At 32.5% G+C, this 20,124-nt stretch overlaps 4 protein-coding genes across 4 annotated transcripts; 1 reads left to right on the top strand and 3 right to left on the bottom strand.

Moving 5' to 3' along the window:
- Positions 1 to 4,959: 4,959 nt before the first annotated feature.
- LOC108824236 (eukaryotic translation initiation factor 5A-3) lies at positions 4,960 to 6,216 on the bottom strand. The gene is made up of 5 exons (XM_018597609.2): positions 6,029 to 6,216; positions 5,685 to 5,807; positions 5,539 to 5,595; positions 5,364 to 5,438; positions 4,960 to 5,271 (listed from the first exon to the last, which is right to left on the bottom strand). The coding sequence occupies exons 1-5, from the start codon at positions 6,146 to 6,148 to the stop codon at positions 5,170 to 5,172; spliced, it is 477 nt and encodes a 158-aa protein (XP_018453111.1). The 5' UTR covers positions 6,149 to 6,216; the 3' UTR covers positions 4,960 to 5,169.
- An 855-nt stretch (positions 6,217 to 7,071) lies between these two features.
- LOC108828547 (cell division topological specificity factor homolog, chloroplastic) lies at positions 7,072 to 8,301 on the bottom strand. The gene is made up of 2 exons (XM_018602275.2): positions 8,103 to 8,301; positions 7,072 to 7,763 (listed from the first exon to the last, which is right to left on the bottom strand). Exons 1-2 carry the CDS (start codon positions 8,193 to 8,195, stop codon positions 7,227 to 7,229), a joined length of 630 nt encoding a protein of 209 aa, XP_018457777.1. The 5' UTR covers positions 8,196 to 8,301; the 3' UTR covers positions 7,072 to 7,226.
- Positions 8,302 to 8,495: 194 nt separating this feature from the next.
- LOC130500314 (protein RETARDED ROOT GROWTH, mitochondrial) lies at positions 8,496 to 10,506 on the top strand. Its single transcript, XM_056995229.1, has 7 exons — positions 8,496 to 8,945; positions 9,073 to 9,184; positions 9,285 to 9,444; positions 9,543 to 9,691; positions 9,763 to 9,914; positions 9,983 to 10,097; positions 10,186 to 10,506. The coding sequence occupies exons 1-7, from the start codon at positions 8,662 to 8,664 to the stop codon at positions 10,318 to 10,320; spliced, it is 1,107 nt and encodes a 368-aa protein (XP_056851209.1). The 5' UTR covers positions 8,496 to 8,661; the 3' UTR covers positions 10,321 to 10,506.
- On the bottom strand, positions 10,421 to 12,159 carry LOC108828546 (chorismate mutase 3, chloroplastic). Its single transcript, XM_018602274.2, has 4 exons — positions 11,923 to 12,159; positions 11,268 to 11,490; positions 10,855 to 11,178; positions 10,421 to 10,774 (listed from the first exon to the last, which is right to left on the bottom strand). The coding sequence occupies exons 1-4, from the start codon at positions 12,075 to 12,077 to the stop codon at positions 10,544 to 10,546; spliced, it is 933 nt and encodes a 310-aa protein (XP_018457776.1). The 5' UTR covers positions 12,078 to 12,159; the 3' UTR covers positions 10,421 to 10,543.
- Between the last annotated feature and the right edge of the window lie 7,965 nt (positions 12,160 to 20,124).

The following is a 20,124-nucleotide window of genomic DNA, read 5'->3' as shown; positions in this document are numbered from 1 at the left end:
GTTATAATTAAGAGATGAAAAGGAGTTACCTTTTCTCCAAGGCCTAATCATGTGTCACACTCCTGTTGCTGGCAAATCCAGTAACACTTGTTTTCTTCTTTCTGCTTTTGTTGTTTACTTCCACAGTTTTTTTTCTTTATTTTTACTTTTTACCCACTGGTTTTTCTTATCTTTTATGTTTTTACCCCAGTACTATTTTTTCTACTTTTGTAGTGATCAAATGAGCATGATTGTAATTAGGTAAAGCCTAATGTTTGACATAAACATGTCCCTCTTCAATCTAAATTATTACAAATGTGGCTTTCTTTGTGTATTTAATTACTGAAGGTCACATTCAATGTTCGTACCCAAAAGACTTTAGTAATGTCTTAAATGCTTGTCTTCCAAACTGGTAGCTACTCTGCACACTTTACAGTGGTTGTGGTTACAAGAAGTCAAGAATTAAGCCGGTTTGGTTTATGATATTTTTTTTTAACTCCAATGAAGTAAGATTATAAATGGCGTAGCCCTTTTGTCAAAAAATATTATAATTAAAAAAAGATTATAATTATGGGTCAATTTGCTTAATATTCATAGTAGCACCATATATGAAGAATATAGCCATGCATGAAAAGCTGTGTCAATTTGGTACAAAAGTAGACAACGCTCTCCTTCCCCGCGAGTGAAAGATTATTAATACAACGCTGGATATCATACTATACTATATTCGTCCAATATATAGTATAGAACAATTATTTTATAACACCAATCATTATGATGAGAATGAAGAAAATAAAAAAGCTGAAAAAGATAAAGAGTTTATAGATAGTACACTATACCCTAAACTTAAACTATGTACCTTAAACCCATAACCGAAACCCAAACCATATACGATAAACCCTAAACCCAAACCATATACTCTAAACCCAAACTTTAAACCCAAACCAAATACCCAAACACTAAACCATAAACCAAATATCCAAACACTAAACCCCAACCCTTAAACCCAAACCAAATACCCAAACACTAAACCCAAACCATATACCCTAAACTCAAATCTTAAACCTTAAACCCAAATCCTAAACCCAAATCCTAAACCCAAATCATATACCCTAAATCCAAACTCTAAACCATAAAGACCATAAATCCAAACTCTGAACCATAAACCCAAACCATATACCCTAAATCCAAACTCTAAACCCAAACCATATACCCAAACCATATACCTTAAACCTAAACCCTAATCCTAAACCCTAAACCCTAAACCCAAACTTTTATCCATTTCGTGACTATACTATACATATTATAGTATAGAATACTCGACACTCCCACAAACTTTGTATACGTGAAATTCTCTAAAATTTCTTTAGAGAGAGAGATGATGAGTGGCGATAGTGTTGGAGAACAAAACAGTGTAACTGATCAAGTAGTGAGTAAGAAGAATCAGGAGGCAGAGAAGGAGATATAAATTACAAAAGAAGAGAAAAAGAAATTTATCAGACTATACTGTAATTTAAAATAGTATAGATTCAAAATTGCGATTATGAAATATTATATAAAATTTATAAAATATATGTTTGTTTTGAAATTTTTAAAACATATTATGTGTAGAAAAAAATACTTATTTTTATTATATAAACAACAAAATTGTACAATTGTTTTTACAAAAATTGAAACCAATTAAGAATTGAAGAGGAAACCATATTTATAAAAAAAAAAGAAAAAAAAAAGAAAACCCCATTCAAGGGCAATATAGCAAATATTTCATAAATATCATAGCCTTTGCTTTGCTATGTACATATGCTTCATTTAAATCCTACCGTGTATATGTGATCAAATTTCCCTATAATTAAACATGTAAATGGAGGAATATTATTTATGTAGCTCCTATATTGTTCATATTCGAGGCCTGAGAAAATGGAGAGTGACAGAAGATAGCAACCAAGAAAGCGACGGTCGGATGAAGATAAATGAATATGGAATATTATTTTCCTAACAAGGGTTATTTTATTTTGAATTTACTGGTTTTTTGTTTAAATTTTTTGAAAGTTTTGGCTGATCGTATGTCTCTTCTTATGGTCTTCTCTTGTCAGAAAACGATGGAAATTTTCTGTATAAAAAAAGAAAGAGAAAACACTCTTTTTTAATTGGTTACCTTTTTCATTCTGCTTCTCTTAAAACGATCATTTGGATCGAAAGCCAATGTCTTACATGTCTATAAAACTACTAATATACGTCGACTTTGCATGCGTTAGTTTTCAGTTTTCACTGTTCTTTTTCTTAGGAGTAAAATAAAATACTAGTTTTCTTGGGTAAATGGAATTGTTTTCTTTTTATTTCAGAAATTCGAAAACACATGTTTCGAATGGGTCTCCGACACATTCCAAGAAGTAACCGCCGAAGTCATTACGATATTTTGAAAGATTCATCTTTTATAAATGAATAACTTTATACTCCCTCTATTTCAATATACTTGAAGTTTTAGGATATACACAAATTTTAAGAAATTTTTTTTTATTTTAAAAAGTATAATTAAAATATAAATTTAAAACTAGTTAAACAATTACAAAAGACATTATAGAATATCATTGGTCACACAGTTTTTGATAAAGTAAAAAATCATATTGAAAAATGAAAACATCATCTATTTTGAAACATCAAAACTTCTTAAAACTTCATATATTTTGAAACGGATGGAATATTTTTTTACTGAATTTTTTGATTTTATTAGTATAAAATAATTATTTAATTAAATGCGAAGGTGAAGTTTTATTGAATATTTTTGTCTTGAACTAGTAATTATTTAAAAAAACTCAATAGATCATTAAAAAGGGACAAAAGGTGTGTGGTGTGGGTGAATGAGTAAATGTGAAGCATTAAATTCTAAGGACCTCTTTGTGTATGTCGTTTTCCTTGTTCATATTCTTTTTTTTTTCTTGGTAGGGGAGATCGTAATTTAATAACTCATCGAAAAAAGAAAGAACACAATGAAGGTAGACAAGCATTCTTTTAAAAATCCTAAAAAACGTAATTAATAGAGTATAATAGTATAATACTACGGATAATAAAAATAAACAAGCTGCTCCCGCCGAATACGGATAACCATTTATCGAGATATCCGGTCGCAACCAATATTTGAACGAGAATTTTTATACTGTACTTTTTAAAAACTTTACTATAGACTTGTTAGTTGTTTGTCGCACAAAAAAAAAGTCTTGTTAGTTGTTTTAACGTTAATCGGAGTATGTTCTATGCAAAACCCAACATTCATTTTTACATTCGAACAAAAACATATGATATAATTTTATCAATAACAATATTTCAAACCACTAGAGAGAGAATTCAACAATTGAGCATGTAAACTAGTTTTATTTTAGATAATTAACATCTCTGATACTCTTTCCGTTTCATATTATTTGTCGTTCTAAGTTTATGCACACAGATTAAGAAAATATTTAATTTTACATATTTCCAAAATAAAAACACTATTACCAATACACTTAACCATATATCAACCAATAGAAAAATAGAATAGAGAATATTATCAATAAATTTTGCATTGAAAACTGAAAATATTTATTTTGAAACATAAAATTTTCTCTAGAAGGACAAATAATTCGAAACAGAGAGAGTATTTATCTACCATTTGGTTTTCTTCTTTTAATGTGCAACTTTAAACATATCTTTACGAATTCAGTTTTGGTATTAGTGCATTAAAAAGTCAACCCGTTGAAAAAGAAGTAAATCCCGTGGTAGAAAGGCTACTATAAAAAAAAAGGATAGGACGATATTAACATCTTTTGGCAGGAAAAAATATATATTAAAATTGATGATGAAACGTAAAATTTGTTTGAATGTTGTTGAAGGAAGGATAAAGGATATTAGAAAATGGTATATGGGGAGAGAACGAGAGAGGGACTTGTTCTCATTTGCTTGGGTCTTTTCTTCTAGCCACGTGCACCGTGTCTCTACTCTTTCCCGTGACTCAATATTTTTGACTCAAAACCTCCCCATTAGGTGTATTACAAAAAGAAAACATGGGGAGAGTTTCGTTCATATTAACTTTATCTCATGCACAAAGTAGATTTACAAGACAAAAGTTAATGGAACGTTACTATGCACTGTACTTAAGATGCTTAAAATTGCGAACTGCTGCAATGGAAAGCAAAGTAATACTAGTAGCAATGATAGTAAGAGGTGGGCGCAATTACCACTACTTGATGGGTTATTTGACTAATTAGCGTGCCGCAAAAATAAAAGGTGATTTGTGGAAAGCTCTTTTCGTCCGATCACATACAAACGTTGGACTCATTTTTGGTTTGATTATTAATGCATTTTTCGAAATGTTCAAACATACTACGGTCTCCATATAGTCAAATACGCATATGGCTATTAAATTTATTTTTACTGGGCCTAGAGTGGCCCATTTAACCCCATGAAGAAGACATTAAGATGTTCAAAATATCAACTTTGAAACCAGCAAGAGACACCATGTGGAAGATGAAGAACATCAAGTCTGTTCAAATCCACCCAAACAAAGAGTTTTTTCTGTCTGGCAACACTCAAAACGGACACTATCATATCATAGCCCACTCATCGTCAAAGTATAGCTGTAAGGCATAACCACTTATGGAAAGTGTACCTGCTGTTTAAAGGTCGGTCGCATTGTCATGATTTTTCTTACCACACCCCACTACAAAACTTGTATATCTAACATTTTCATTAACTTTGAAAAATACTGGTGAGTTCATACTTCCGGATTTACCAATAAGTAATGAAACCTCGATTAACATACCAACCGGATCATCAACCATCACACCATCCTTGCAGGTCATCTGAACACTCAGCGACGTCGAGTCCACTTGACAAGAGGGATCAGAACCCATAATCAAAATGCATTATTGATTTACCTATGAACACTTAGCCAATTATCATAACACACATATAGTAATATATAGTATAGCTTTGGAACTGTAATAGTAACTTCTCCACAACAAAAACCAAATCAGTAAGATAAGATAAGGTGTGTCTTTGCATGAAACATTGGGCTTTAAATTATTATTATGAAGAATAAGAAGAAGAAAAGACCAAACTTTTCCTTATAAAACATTTGACTCTGTCAAAATGATAATGATAGTATCATCCTCTGTACTAGTAGAGCAGAGGAGAATGCACTCTTTATCATTATTGTTACTTGGGAGCAACTTCCTTCAGGGCACACATCTGCTCCTCTCCCATTGCAGACATGACAGACACAACTATATCCTTTCCCTCTTCAAATCCAGACTTGAGCTGCATTCACACACCACAGACCAAATAAATGAACCAATTAAATATTTAACAATGAACAGTTGGTTTAAGCATGCATGAGATGAGAAAGTAACCTGTGTGAGGAGAGTTTCATCAGTTGGGAGCTTGAGATCATCCTTAGTGCTACCATTGTCAGTAAGAAGGCTGACCTGTAACGTAAACAGCAAGAGAGAAACACAACCAAATTCTAGTTTATGCATGTGGGCAAAGTCAAAACAAAAACTAGACTAATGAAGAATGAAATCATACAAAGCCATCTTCAGAGATATCAATCAACTGATAGTCAGTACGGTTCACATGTGGAACCTACAAGATAAAAAAGAGAGAAAGAAAATCAATCTTGTGAGTCAAGTTACAGAGTTTATAAATGTTTCCGAATATCATACAATACGCACATCACAGTTGTGGGAAGAAGGAACAATATCTTCGAGCTTCTTAGAAGTGAAGATATCGATAGCAACAAAGTGACACTTGGCGTGACCGTGCTTTCCAGTCTTGGAAGTCGAAACCTCAACCACCTATAAAGAAAACCCAATAAAGAATGTTTTAAAGTTTAAAGAGAAACCAACAAGAACTGTCTATCTTCCGACATAAACTAGATTCCATTGAAACCTATAAGAAACACAGCTTCTTTCGGTCCTAAACACCAAAGCACTGATCACCACGCCATGCAAATTTATAACAGTAAGCATATAAATGTAAAGACACAGAAAAGGGAGAAAAAGCAAAGAGAAAGGACCTTGCAGGGACGGCCCTTGATGACGATGTGACCACCCTTACGGATGTTACCAGCTTGCTGGGGATAGGTCTTTGAAGCTCCAGCGTCGCTTGACTCAAAGTGGTGCTCCTCGTCCGACATCTTCCACCGATCTGATCCACACACACACGCACGAAAACGTGTGGCAAAGTCAGTCGAGTGACATTTAGTTTTTATAGAACCTTTTGAAGGAGAAGAAGAAGAACACGAAAGCCTGAGAGAGAGACGTGTTGCATACTCTTAACTATTCCTTTTGGACCGTTGGATTAGCATTTCCTTTCTCAAATTTACCGTCCTGATTGATCGACATGTCGCGTGCAAATTACGCGGGGCCCTAAATTATCCTTTTGCTTTAATTAATTAAAAAGATTTCTTAATTAAAACTTGAAAGGCAGGTCGTAGAAGTTACGCTGTCGTGAGATTCTCTATGTAATTAGATGCGTAGAACACATAATTTTTTTTTTTCTTTTTGATCAAAGAAAACCTAATAGTTATTTCTGATTTTCATTCATAATAATTATGTGCTTGAAAGCAAAAACTTATGTACTGATGATAATTTTGGAGCTGAAACATTCTCATAGTGTGGAAGATTATACTTTGCCATGCTTAACGTGCTACCAAGAAACACACACAGTCAATTTGATGACAACCTTCATAGTGCTTTGCGTATCTGATCAAGACCGAGAATGCTTTAGATGCTTTGGCCTCACTGAAGCAAAACCACATTTACATTTGTTTGAGAGGAGGATAGACTTTAAAATCGACCGTTACAGCTCTAACTACAACTTTACAAGCAATCCCGTCTAAAGCCTTCTATGTTATTTTAATTGGCAAATGATAGACAAAAGCTGAGGCTGGAGAGTTGTGTTGTTTCAGGAGCAAGGCATAGATCACATGCCTCAGGCAGGGGCTGAATCAGACTAAAAGCGAACTACGATTAAAATCTGATCAACTGAAACCAAGATAGGGTTCTTGGATTCTTGCTATGAAAATCCGACCGACACAAACTATCGCCAAGAACATAGTTAAAACTTTGAAGAGATAAGTTGCATATATATATACACAATAGGAGTTGTAAGAAACTTTCTTTGTTCCCTTACAGACTAAAATTTCAAGAAAACAGACAAACAAGACACTGTTCAAGAATCCAACTCTAATAAGACCGTGCCCCCACTTCTTATTACTCCGGAACATAAAAGTCGAACCTGACATCCACAGAACCATCAAGGGTATCTTTGTAATCCCCATCGGATATAGATCCAACCTCGTCGACTTCTTGGTACTCTGCTTTCACCCTCCTAACAGGCACCGTGACCGAGTAAATGGTCCCCTGGTCACCGTCCGTGGCGACATTCAGCTGAACCTTCTCCTCCGACTCGATCTCCACGAAATCCGACAGCGCGTGAACGATGTTGTTGACGATTTTCCTTTTGGCTTCGTCGCTGACCGCGCACCTGTCCGAGAACAAGATCATCTTGAGCCGCTGCTTGGCGATCCTCGCGTTGGAGCTTCTCCTCGACGCCGCGCGGGAAGGGAAGATGATCTTCCAGGCGAGGTTTAAACGGTCGAAGAGACTCATGTTGATGGCGTTCAAGAGAAAGCTCTCTAGTACCTCTTGCTCAGCTGGGCTTGGCGATGATAGCTCGTAGTCTCCTCCGGTGTTCCTTGCAGAGAGCTTTGTTTTAACACGTGTGCTCACAAAGCTAGAGAAATCAACCTGCAAAATTCACAGGTAAAGAAATTGTAAAAATCAAGTAATTCTATAGCTAAAGACGATGTATGTGTTATAGAACAGAGAGACGGTTTACACTAAACCATCAATAGATGTTGCGATAGACACAAATGTAAACCGGTTAAGCTCTATACATAAAACGATTATTCTAATTATACAATGAGATTAACCGGTCAGTCTATTCTAATAGCATTCCAAGAAGAGAAAGATAAGACACTGATTACTACGGAATCGGGAACAATGAGTCGCCAATTTGATCATAAACAGATCCAAATCTGCTTTAAAAGAGCAATTTTCGAAATCGTAGAGAAGAAGAAATCAGACCTTAGAAGAAGATAGTGGTGAAAGGCGTTTAGGATGGTGATGGTAAGGAGTTACTAAGCTCGCAGAGATCCTCAGATTCCCAGATATCGCCATTTTCTTCAACAAGTTCGAAATTTAATTTCTTCGCCTGAGAAGCGAATCTTTTTTTCCGGTCGTCTCTTCTCTTTCAGTTAAGAGTAGAAAGAGGGATACGATTTCGATTTCGAGAGTAAAAGGCTATCAAACAACATGAAAACGCTGTCGTATTGTGGTGCATACAAAAACGTGGTTGTTTCCTTGCTACCTAAACGCCGTCGTTTTCGCTCGCAAATGAAACGCTGTCGTTTAAGCCACCAAAACGGAAAAACGTAGTCGTTTCGTTGCAAATGAAAACGCGGTCGTAGTTGAGAAGCCAAACGCGAGGTTTACGAACTAGTGTCGCCGGCGAGAACCTGAGAGGCTTCTTCGGACCCCCATCCTATTATATATCTTTGCAATCTAATAAAGTCGAATTCTTTGGAGGAGAGTGACCTAAACCCCAAACAAGAAATTTTTCAACTTTTTATTGTATTTTCTGTGAATGGGTAGATGGAGAGCAGTCAGTGCTCTTCTTCTTCGTCGTAATCAATTAATCAATTCCTCCTCAAAGCCTCCATGTCTTTGGAGACGCCCGGCGATTGTTTTCCATAAAGCTTCTGGCTTTCTTAATTCCCGATTCTTCTCAGCGTTCCCTTCTCCGATTTCGATTTACAACAACGACTCTGACTCTGGGTCGGGCGATGTTTATCAAAGCTACGACTTTGGAACCAAGGAAGAGGAAGACAAAGGCAAAATCCCCATCAAAGCCTATTTTCTCAGCACTAGGTCCGTTTTTTTAATTTGAGTCTTAGTGTAGTGTTTCAAAGTTTTAACCTTTTTGGGCTTTACTACTAGAGATATAGTAGTGATGAGTGTTGTTGTGTTGTTTTCTTTGTGTTTTCTTTTGGGGCAGTATTGATTTGAAGGGGATGCAAGCTGACAACTTGTGCAATGTTGTTCCTCCTACCTCTCGCTCTACCAACTCCATCGCTCTCAGATTCTCTGATTCCTCTTCCGGAATCCCTGTAAGAATTTACTGTTATATTCAAGTTTCTATTCAACTTACTGTTTCCAAGTTTTAACAAGCTTGATGTTGGGTTGTTCTCTCTCTCTTCTTCTTGAAAGACGTTGGACGAGAGGGAGAGTGTGAGCAACTGTCGGTTCATGGTTGTCTTTCAATACGGTTCTGCTGTTCTTTTCAATGTTGATGACTCTGACGTTGAGGCTTATCTCGACATTGTTCGTAGACATGCTTCTGGCCTTCTCACTGAAATGAGAAAAGACGGTCTCTATTCTATAACCCCATTCCTTGGCTTCTTCATAGCTTTTTTTGTTTTTTTGTAATGAACAACCTTTTTCTGGATTTTTGTGTGTGTGTTTTAGATTATGCTGTTAAGGAGAAGCCTCTGTTGACTGAGGAAATGAAAGGTGGCCCTGACTACATTGTTCTCAAAACTTTGGATACTAATAGCATCCGTATTATTGGGAGTGTGCTTGGGCAGAGTATTGCATTGGATTACTTTGTTTCTCAGGTAACCCTCTTCCTTCTCAACTGTCCGTAAAACGATACAAGTATCAGTTTTGATATTTATGATTCTCTCAGGTTGATAAGTTGGTGGAAGAGTTTGCTGGTATAAACCGTGCAATGGAGAAAACCGGAACTTTCACAATGCACAGGAAAAAGCTCTTCCAACTCGTAGGGAAGGCTAATTCTAATCTAGCTGACGTCATTCTCAGAGTTGGTCTCTTTGATAGGTAATATTTATTCTATTTAGTCTTTTTTTTTTCTTGAATACTATGCTCAATCATGAACACTCTCATAGATCCGAGATTGCTTGGAGAGAGGCTAGATATGCGCTGATCTATGAGTACCTAAGAGAGGAGTACGAGGTTACTCAGAGATTTGGGAATCTAGACTTTAAGCTAAAGTTTGTAGAGGTATATATCTTCATTACATTTTACTCTTGTCAGTTTTCGTTGTTTTGAGTCTTTTTAATGTGATCCTCTGTTTTTGATTGATGTGCAGCACAACATTCATTTCCTACAAGAGGTGATGCAGAACCGAAGATCAGATCTATTAGAATGGTGCATTATCTTCTTACTTACCCTTGAAAACATTTTATCTATTTACGAGATTGTCCGAGAGTCCACAGGAGCTTAACTCTGATTACTACTACTACAAGATCATTGCAGAGTACTCAAAAAAAAAAACTCTGTCAACATCATAAAGAAATTTTTTTTTTTTTTAAATTATTCTCAGATGAGTTCATTTGTTTTTTTTATTCTCGGTTTAAACCTGTAATGAAACTCAGCTTGAGCTGCTTATGTCACATTACAGTTTCATAAAGTTAAAAAGATCAAAAATACAAAAAAAATGGTTTCAATCAATCAAGCCTCCTAAGCAAGTACTCAATTTGGACTTCCTTAGTGAGGGGCATGATTCTTTCTCCATAGAGTTTAGCAACCAAGCTAGGGTTGATTTTGTATGAAGGATCAGCCTCTGGATCGTTGGTTGTTATGTCTTGACCGAAAATTCTGGCTTTGGTCTCAACTCTTTTCTTGATTACTTCTTCAACTGTTTCGTAAGTCAGAAGCCTCAGCAGTTGTGTCCGGTCCTGCCAAAGACTCAAAAGTCAGTTTATGATAGACAGAAAGAAAGAGTGAATAAAAAAAAGAGAGGGCGTGGCGTTTTTACTTGTTCACGGATGGCAGTTTCGTAGGTAGCTGGATTCTCAAGAAACTTGGCCTCGGCGACAAACTTCCCGAAGTGGATTCTCTTTGAAAGTATCTGCAAACACATCGTGTCACAGACGGCAGCCGAACCACAGTTACCATCGTCCCCTGGATTGACCAACCTGGGAAGAAGGTGTCTGAAGTACATGTTCCACACCTTCTTGTTGATGTTTATAGAATCAGCACAGTGATGCAGAACCTGAGGGTATTGAATAGGGGGAAGGATTGGGTCAGGCAAGCACTGTGGGAAGAAAGGATGTTCATCTGGACTCTTGTACCTGTCCACCTAATAATCTCAAAAGCCCAAAAATAAAAAATAAAATCAGAAACAGAGAGAAAGATTTTTTTAATCTAACTTTGTAAGCTTTTGGGGACCTTAGCGTGGAGCTGTTCAGTCTCTCTGACCATAAACTCGACCAAAGATCCTTGAAACCCTTCCATAGCAAAAGCATCTTCGTCGTATGTGTCAGGGTTGTAGCGATACTGAGCTCGCTCGAGAAGGTTGAAGATGATGCTGTCCTCTTGACGAATCAAAGAGTGTCTTATGCTGTCAAGTGTCAAGCTCTCGCTCTCGTCCACCCTTAGACTCCTCGAGTATCTGAATCATAGAATATTAATAACAATTAGCTAGGATAAAAATTCATATGATAACGACAGACAGTGATTTGTAATAACATGATACTTAAGCTCTTGGATCCACAGTAAATGCCACTATTCTGTTGAAAAATGCGCGTAGATTGAAAAGATAATTCGTAATTAAATTTAAATCCTGCATTAATCGAAAATCATGTCTTTTTTAACACATGATGAATCTGCCAACGTGTTACAAGTACACAACTTTGTTTTGCCGTACCATTCAGACCAGGACCATGTCTGACAAAACAAAAACGAACAGAAAGCAGAGGAAGCAAATAAAAAGGCGCTCTCGTGTAGGAAAAAAAAAGAGAGATGACGACACTAATGGGTGTAAAGAAACAGAACATATGGCTACTTCTCGTTTTAAAGAGATTGGAAAAAAAAAACACATTACCGGATCGGAGAAGCTGCGGAAGAGTGTCTGAGGGAGAGAGGCCTAGGTTGTCCAAATCTCGATTTACAGGCAGAATACGAGACGGGTGTAGAAGAGTTGGCGAGGTTGAGGATTGGCGAATAGTAAAAAGTGGGTTTGAGAAGCATAGCCTCCATGGAAGCGATGAAACGTTTAGAAGAATGGAGAAGGAAGGAAGGAGAAAGAAAAGGACAGAATAGAGATTCGGCGAGTTGTTAAAAGAGACGAAAATGAGTATATTTCTCTTAAGTCGGTTACAAATATTTATCCGGACAAGGATTGATAGGAAATCACGTGTTTTATGTTTCTTCGGGTTTTGTTTTTATTTTCCTTCTCACAAAAATGTTTTTTTTTTTGAGAAATCTTTTCTCACAAAATGTTTCTACCATTTTTGAGACCTATCATTAGGAAGGAAATTATTTTGTGCAATATGAAAAAATAAGATTTCATCTAATTTCATTTTAGTTGGTGTTTATAGCTTTTACACAAAGAAAATGCATATTTTTATACAGTTTATCTTGGTTACATAAAATAAAATTAATTCAAATCAATAAAATATAGTATTTTGTAACTGATCAGAAATTTCAAATAATATTATTTTTTTAGAAAATAATAAGAACATCAATTATTATGAAACTAAATAAAAAATTATAAATACCATCTGAAATGATATAGAGAGTGCATAGTGTCATCATTAGAACTAATTTGACTATAAAATTTTTTTTTAAAGTAATTAAAGCCACAATAAACGGGTTCTGATTGGTAAATATTGCAATAGAATTATGAAAATACATTAAACTAAGTAATAATCTAATATTTATGAAATGGATATATCGAATGTAATTTTCCTATATATTTAATACATTTACTTGATTAATATTAAAATTAAATATTAATAATTAAATTATTTATTATAAAATAAAAATATGTTTGACTTTATTAGAAAACTTAATGTTACTGTAATTACTTAACTTATTTTAATATATTTATAATTTTTATTTAACATTTTATGATGTTTGAAAATCAAGTTATATTGATAAATTTCTAGCTAATACATGTCATAGAGATATATATTTGTAATATGTTAATATTTTCTTATTTATATAAATTTTGTATTAAGGGGTCAAACTTCCACGAAATTCACTTTATGTTTTTTCATTGACTGGATGTATTTGAATTGAAGCCCAGCTAATATTTTAAGGAAGATAGTACAAACAAATAGTCCGGTTCAATTTTTGTAAAAAGGCATAAAACATAGTTTTATGTCATCTCGTCAAACGATGATAACTTTGTTCATAACACTATTCCAGATCTAAATTGACGTATTTACAACTCCTAACTTTCTTTTAACAGTGTTTTGGATTTTGCACACTTATTAATAAAAACATTAAATTAGAATATTAAATGTATAGGTTTTTGTGATTAAAAATTTTCCATAACTTTCAACCAATCAAAATTTAGTAAATACAATTAATTTTTTGAAATCAACAATTTATCATTATTTTCTACTAAAAATTATATTGAAAAGATAAAAATACATCTTTTTAAAACAATTTTTTAAAAAACCTTGGATTAATTAGAAACGGAAGGAATATTAAACTAAAATAATGAAAGAGTTATTGAAAGAATTTAGTGAACATATTGTATTTAGTCAATTCAATCATCTTAAAATTCAAATATTAGTGTAACCCTTCTTTCAGAAAAGTTCAAATATTAATTCACTTGTTAATTAATATTCATATGGTTATCATTTAGAATCTTGATTTGTAAGAATTTTAAGACAACACCGAGATTTCATTCAAAGAAAAGAGATAACAACGAGATAATGTGTGATAAATAAAATGTTGCGATGTGATGATTATAGAGACCTATGATCATATATTGCTTCAGCTCTGCCAAAAGATTCCGCTCTCGACTCTCATGACCTGAATATATACTTGTGGTTTACAAGAAGAAGCAGTTTTTAATTTTATCTCTTCTTTACTTTTTCTCCACTTCTAGATCTACCCTATCTTTTCAAAAACCATAACTAAAATAATTCTTTTTGGTTAGAGAATATGTTTTAAACATAAAAAAATTTGTACTTGTTATTACTTTATACAAGCCAGAAATATAAAATTCATACGGGTTCTAACGTGTTAAATTAATAATGCATAAACACGTTACCGTTAATGTGAGTGTGTTATATCAACAGGAGAAACAATTATTTATATACGTGTTTTTTTATCTTTGTTTGCCACCAACAGTGTAGATTAAAATAATTATTAAAAAATAAGCTCTATTTTCTCTCTCTAGTATTTTCTTCTGCCTTCTCTCTACATCTACCACCGTCGTGAATTCGTTTCCGGTCGGCGGTTCCGGCTTTTCTAGCCGCCGCCGGTCCGGCTTTCGTCTTAGGCTTTCCTTTTTTTTCTTTGTCTTTTCTTAGCTTAAGGCCATACACCCTCCTTCACGGTGGTGGCCGTCTTAGGTCTTCCGGGACACGGTGGTCCACGCTCTGTTTGTCGCCGGCGTACGTCTTTGGGACCGTACCGTTTCTATTTTTGGTATTGATCGCCGGCTTCTGTCTCCCGAGGATGCGTTCGAGTTGAGAGTAGGGTGATTTGGTCTGGTGTTTGGAGGCTGAATTCGGAGGAGTTCTCGGCGGCGCCGATGGAAGCTCTCTGAAGATCGAGTCTATGTGCATGCCGACGATTCCTATACCTCTAATATTTGTCGTTGGAAGTGGATTCGGCGGTCTTTGGTCTTGTCCCGGTGATTCCGGTGGTTTGGTTCCGATTGATTCAGCGTCGGCTTTTGTTTGGGAAAGAGTTGGTGATGTGAAATTCTGGTGTTGGTTCGGTTGCAGCCCCGACGGCGAGTTCTAGCCGATCGAGCCGACAAAGTTCTTGCGTCCGACACGCGTTTCCCCGGAGGTTGTGGATTCAACACGTGGAGATGATTTGGGTTCCGGTGGTTTGTTGGGCTCGGGTTTTCCTGTGGGCTTGAGCGGTTTTGTTTGTTTCGTGGGCTTTTCGTTTCTTTTTCAGTTTGTTATGTTAATGGGTCTTTTGGGCCTTGTGTAAAACTACTATGTTAATAAGAATATTTCAGATGGAAAAAAAAAGTTTAAAATAATTATTAACATTCCAAGTTGACTAAACATCGGTCGATAAATTAACAAAAGAAAAAGATACAACTAGATTGAATAATATCTTCATGTCCAATCACCGAAGGGACACGTAACTAAGCGAAAGAAACATGCTTTACCTCGGAAGAATGGCATTGATGTAATAATCTCCACAACGAAGCCTTTTTAAAATGATATTTTATTTAAGTAGAAGAGCAACCAATCAGGGACGTACAGAAGAAACAAAACTACAAAAGTATCCAAAACCAATCCCAAAACTGTAATTATCTTCAAAGTTAGGGCCAATTAAATCCTGACCCACATTCAAACTGAAAACCTCAAAGTTGCTACGACGGCGGGACCCTCATGCTTTTTTCAATCTGACCTACTTGATAAACAAATGATGCTTCATTCGGAAATTAAGTTTGTTATCATCAAACTTGTAATTCAGGGAAAACTATTTGGCCTAATCAAGTGTTTCTTTTTTAATTTAATAATCTGGAATATTTCGGATACATAGAACGACTCAAACTAATTTCCAATGAGAAAATATAGTATTTCCAAGTTTTAAATGAAGCTTAAAATATTGTCACATATCCATGTGACTACACATATTTAGTATTGTGAAATTGTTTCAAATTCAGAATGTCTACTACTAGACCGACTTGTGTGATTCTAATTAGTTTCAACAACGTGTTCTTGACATTCAGTTTTATATTTTTATGTCGATATTAAGTTAGTTTGTTACAACAATTGTTCTAACTAAGAGAATGTATTATGTGGGACTGAGGCATTTTATCAATTTGTAAATTTTTTTAAAGATTTCTCTATATTAGAGTATATATTTTTATATAATAAAATAGTTAATTTTATCTTATACACATTAATTATTTTTTTAGAAATTTTACTTTCACACTTTTATTATATTATTTAATGTATATCAAATATATATATATATATATATATATATATATCATAAATTTAAATGTGTTTTAGATATAATTCTACTAAATATTATCAAAATATATTGAATTAAGAAAAATAGAGATAAACTTCATTATGAATATAAAATATAAAATATTATATAAGGTTTTATTTGTATATATATAAATTAAATATATATAAGTTACTATCATATATTTACACAGATTTTAAAAGTATTATATTATCTATTTTTCATATTTTGAACTAACACAACTCGAAACTTAGTTTTTTATTATTTATGTATTTATTAATTTACTGTAAATTAATTTATAGATACTGTAATTTATGCTAATCAATTAAGTAGACGTTACATATATGTAGCTTTATTAAAATATAAGAAGAAGCTCCCCAGGTCTTCAATATGTATGGACATGGAACAATTTAAATATTTTCTGTATGTATAAAGTCAGATTTGGGTATGGTCTATTTGAAATATTAGTTTTAGACTTTCACTCCATAAAAAGGTTATATACATAAATATACCCTTAAATTATGAAAAATACTATTTTTATGAAAATATGTATGTTCACAAAATCTTAGATCTGAGATTGCATAAGAAATTTTTACTCACTATTGAAATGGACATCTTTTACAAAATTAGGAGAAATCAAAAGAATGCGTAATTTAAATCGTTATGGTATGTGTTTTAGTTGCCGCTTTTATGTGGATTTTATATGTTTTTCTGGAGAAAAATATATCATCACTTGTATTTAGACTTCATATACTTTTTTCTTCAGAACTTCGATTTTAATTAGTTAAGATTAAGAAAACACTCATGCTGCAATACAACCACATTAATTTAAAAAGCATTGTTTATCATTATAAAATTATTTAGCAAAGTTCATTTGAGAAAAGGTGATCAGGATTGTTCAGTTATTTTTTTATTCTTTTTATTTTGTAAACTAATTATTTTTTATCCTTATTATTTTGTATCTATCCAATCTTGTAAATATGAATTAATAGTTAGAAAATACTCCACTCGTTCTAAAATATAAGATGTTTATTAAAAGATATTTAATGTTTCATATGTAAGATATTTTCATACTTTTAAGTAAATTTTAACTTTATCGAGATCTGTATAACAATGATGTTTTGTTGTATATTGTGTAACTGATTAAATGATTTTAATTTTTAATTTAATTAATACTTTTAGATAAAAATATTTTTTTAATATGTGTGTTCAACCTAAAATATTTTATATTTAACGGAAGAAGTATGCATTTTACGGTGTTGTAGAGTCTATAGACTATAGTGAAGACCATTTTTTGTCAAGATCACAATGCGGAGTGGCTACTTACTTTTCTGCAATATTAGCTGCGATATTCATAAAAATTGAAAATGCGCACAATTTGATAAGAATCTTATCTATTCTATTAAAATAGCACTAAAATCTATTAATATATGTGTAGTCCAACTATTTTAATATAATAAATTAAAAAAAATTATTAATCACTTAAGAAAATATTATACAAATAAAAACATAAATATGATTAAAAATACAAATATAAAAACAAAATTATATTCCTAAAAAGTTGTAAAACAAAAATAAAAGGACGAGGTATAATCTAGTTACTTGTTAAATTAGGATCATCAGTTTCATCATTAACTACTTGCATGCTCAAAATAATATAACTCAGGAAAAATATAGCTCGTTATAGTTTTTATATGTTTTTGTGGTAATCATGTTAGAAAGTAATATAGAAGTTATTAAGAAACATGTCTTATGCAGTCAAAGCAAGTACAAGTAGTAAGATATGATTTCCACAATTAATAAAACAACGCGTCTTCAAACAAATGGAGACGTGAACCCTACTATAGTAGAGGAAATTGAAAGGATTAAAAGGGAGATTATACAAGATGAACTGTACCTTTTAGGTCATTTCAACGAATAAAAAGTGTTTCTTTCAATTTTATTTGCTTATAAAGGTTGAAATTTATTATTTACTCTATACTATATAGTTTATGGAAAATACATAGCGATAGGCAATATCATGGTTGTCAAATTAATTGATTTTTACGTAGGGTAAAAAACGTACACTAAATGTTTATCATTTGCCTAAAGGTAATGAAAAAAAAAAGAATAAAACATTTTTTTTAAACTATAAAGGATTAAACCCGGATCTATTAAAGACACAGACCTAACTTCTGGGTGAAGATATAACCCACAGATATACCTTCTCCTGGGTATTCAAATGAGTCGAAAGCAATAGCCCATATTCGTGTGGCTTGTGGGATTGGAACCTGGATTCACGGCATTGAATTTTTAATTCCCTCAAATGCCACACCACCACTACTGGTTATATAAAACATTATTTTTAATTTATTACCTGTTTCCATTCTAAAACTAGCGTCCCAAAAGATGAAAATACATATATAGAAAGAGAGAATTTAAAGGTAAAATTATATATTAGACCTGGATATTCTGTGGTTTGATACGTATTCTAAAAATAGAATAAAAAATAGAGTATAAACAAAAAATAAAAATTACTCTATAAAAGTAAATATAGGGACTTTTTTTTCATATTCCCTATCCCACTCCATTTCTAAAGTAAATTATTGAGTAAGATGGAGACATCCTGATCACCTCAAATTATACAAGGTAAGAAGAAAGAACTCCTGGAAATATCACAAGTCAAAAAAAGCAACTTCTGTTACCAAAAATATACTTGTATTTTTTACCCAAATTTCGAGATACAAAATTAATAGACTACACACAGAGTGTGTACATATATTTTACTTAATCTGTTAGTCAGGAAACAAAATACATGAATTTGAAATATGAATGAAAAACTAGTCCCCATCAATATATATGTTCATATAAATTTTAAATTATTGTTTTATTCTAACTGATATGAAAATGGTCATGAAATATAATCTATAAATTATAGTTTTAATTTATTTGAAAGTATGAATAAAAATATTTAAATCTATCAGCAAAATCTCAAATTATTTAAAATTTTATTAGAATTTTTAATTTTACTCAGATTAGTGAGAGCTTCCAATTTTTTATTTAATACGTAAAATTCCAACTTATATCTAAAGTTCTCAACCCATTTTTTGTTTCCATATTAATTTATATTTTAACAGTGAAATAAATACTTCTACAATGACATTAGCATAAAAACACTAAATTATCTGTTTAATTTAATCAACACATATTTTCAATATATATAAGTAATGCACTTATATAATTAGTTAGGAACCTATATATCAAAATAAATAGTCAATAAAATGTATCTAGTACATTGATTATAAAATGAGATACAGTTAATACATGTCCAATTAAGAAACAAATAATGGATTAAATTTAATTCACAAGATATTTGACTAGTTTAGTACACTTATATAAAATGAAATAAATTTAATATATATCTAGTTAATAGAATTCATAGATTACTTTCAAAATGTTAAAGAATTGACTAGTTCGATACATTTATGATCAATTTTTTCATTTTAAGTAATATAATAAATTATTAAAAAATTAAAATTAGTTACAAGAAAGTTATTAACATATTTTAGTAAAATAATAACAAATCGACAAACATAAATTAAATAAAGTCGTCCGTCATTGGTCAAAACAAAGAAATTCATTTAATTTCCGATTCGCTTAACCGAGACTATTTAATGATTTTTACGTTAAAGTTTTAATATTCTTTTTGGTAAATTGTGAAGATAATTTAGTGATGAGCTAACGTATAAAGAAACATGACTAAGGAAATAATTTTCTGATAATAAAGTAATATTCCATCAATACGTTTCAATTTAGTTGTCTTTCTATAGTAAAATTTCCATTTTAAAATAAAAGTCGTTATAGGTAATTATGTTTTTATTTTGGAAATATATAAAGTTAAATATTTTAACTTGTGTGCATAAACCTAAATAGACAACTAAAATGAAATGTAGAGAGTAGACGATAATTTTAGGATAAAGTACGAAAAACATTTTGATACAAATCATTTTTTTTCTTTTAAAACAGTTTTAATTTGAAATATGTAAGTTAGAAAATATAAAAAACCATTACCAAAATGAAAAAGAAAGATCTAATGAAAGATTGGGAAGCAATTAAAATTAGAAATGAATTGCAGGTGAAA

The sequence above is a fragment of the Raphanus sativus genome, chromosome 9, assembly GCF_000801105.2.
Source record: "Raphanus sativus cultivar WK10039 chromosome 9, ASM80110v3, whole genome shotgun sequence".
Taxonomy (NCBI): Eukaryota; Viridiplantae; Streptophyta; class Magnoliopsida; order Brassicales; family Brassicaceae; genus Raphanus; species Raphanus sativus.
Note: the sequence above shows the minus strand (reverse complement) of the source record. Positions and strands in the feature narration are given on the sequence as shown.

Excerpts from the sequence above, each read along its gene's own strand:
- LOC108824236 (XM_018597609.2), bottom strand. The coding sequence starts at position 6,148 with ATGTCGGACGAGGAGCACCACTTTGAGTCAAGCGACGCTGGAGCTTCA. Across the intron at positions 5,439-5,538 it reads ATATCTCTGAAGATGGCTTT|GTCAGCCTTCTTACTGACAA; the intron begins GTATGATTTCAT and ends TTTACGTTACAG. Across the intron at positions 5,272-5,363 it reads ATGAAACTCTCCTCACACAG|CTCAAGTCTGGATTTGAAGA; the intron begins GTTACTTTCTCA and ends GTGTGAATGCAG.
- LOC108828547 (XM_018602275.2), bottom strand. The coding sequence starts at position 8,195 with ATGGCGATATCTGGGAATCTGAGGATCTCTGCGAGCTTAGTAACTCCT. Across the intron at positions 7,764-8,102 it reads CACCACTATCTTCTTCTAAG|GTTGATTTCTCTAGCTTTGT; the intron begins GTCTGATTTCTT and ends TGAATTTTGCAG.
- LOC130500314 (XM_056995229.1), top strand. The coding sequence starts at position 8,662 with ATGGGTAGATGGAGAGCAGTCAGTGCTCTTCTTCTTCGTCGTAATCAA. Across the intron at positions 8,946-9,072 it reads GCCTATTTTCTCAGCACTAG|TATTGATTTGAAGGGGATGC; the intron begins GTCCGTTTTTTT and ends CTTTTGGGGCAG. Across the intron at positions 10,098-10,185 it reads TTAAGCTAAAGTTTGTAGAG|CACAACATTCATTTCCTACA; the intron begins GTATATATCTTC and ends ATTGATGTGCAG.
- LOC108828546 (XM_018602274.2), bottom strand. The coding sequence starts at position 12,077 with ATGGAGGCTATGCTTCTCAAACCCACTTTTTACTATTCGCCAATCCTC. Across the intron at positions 11,491-11,922 it reads TCCGCAGCTTCTCCGATCCG|ATACTCGAGGAGTCTAAGGG; the intron begins GTAATGTGTTTT and ends TCTATGATTCAG. Across the intron at positions 11,179-11,267 it reads CTGAACAGCTCCACGCTAAG|GTGGACAGGTACAAGAGTCC; the intron begins GTCCCCAAAAGC and ends TGAGATTATTAG.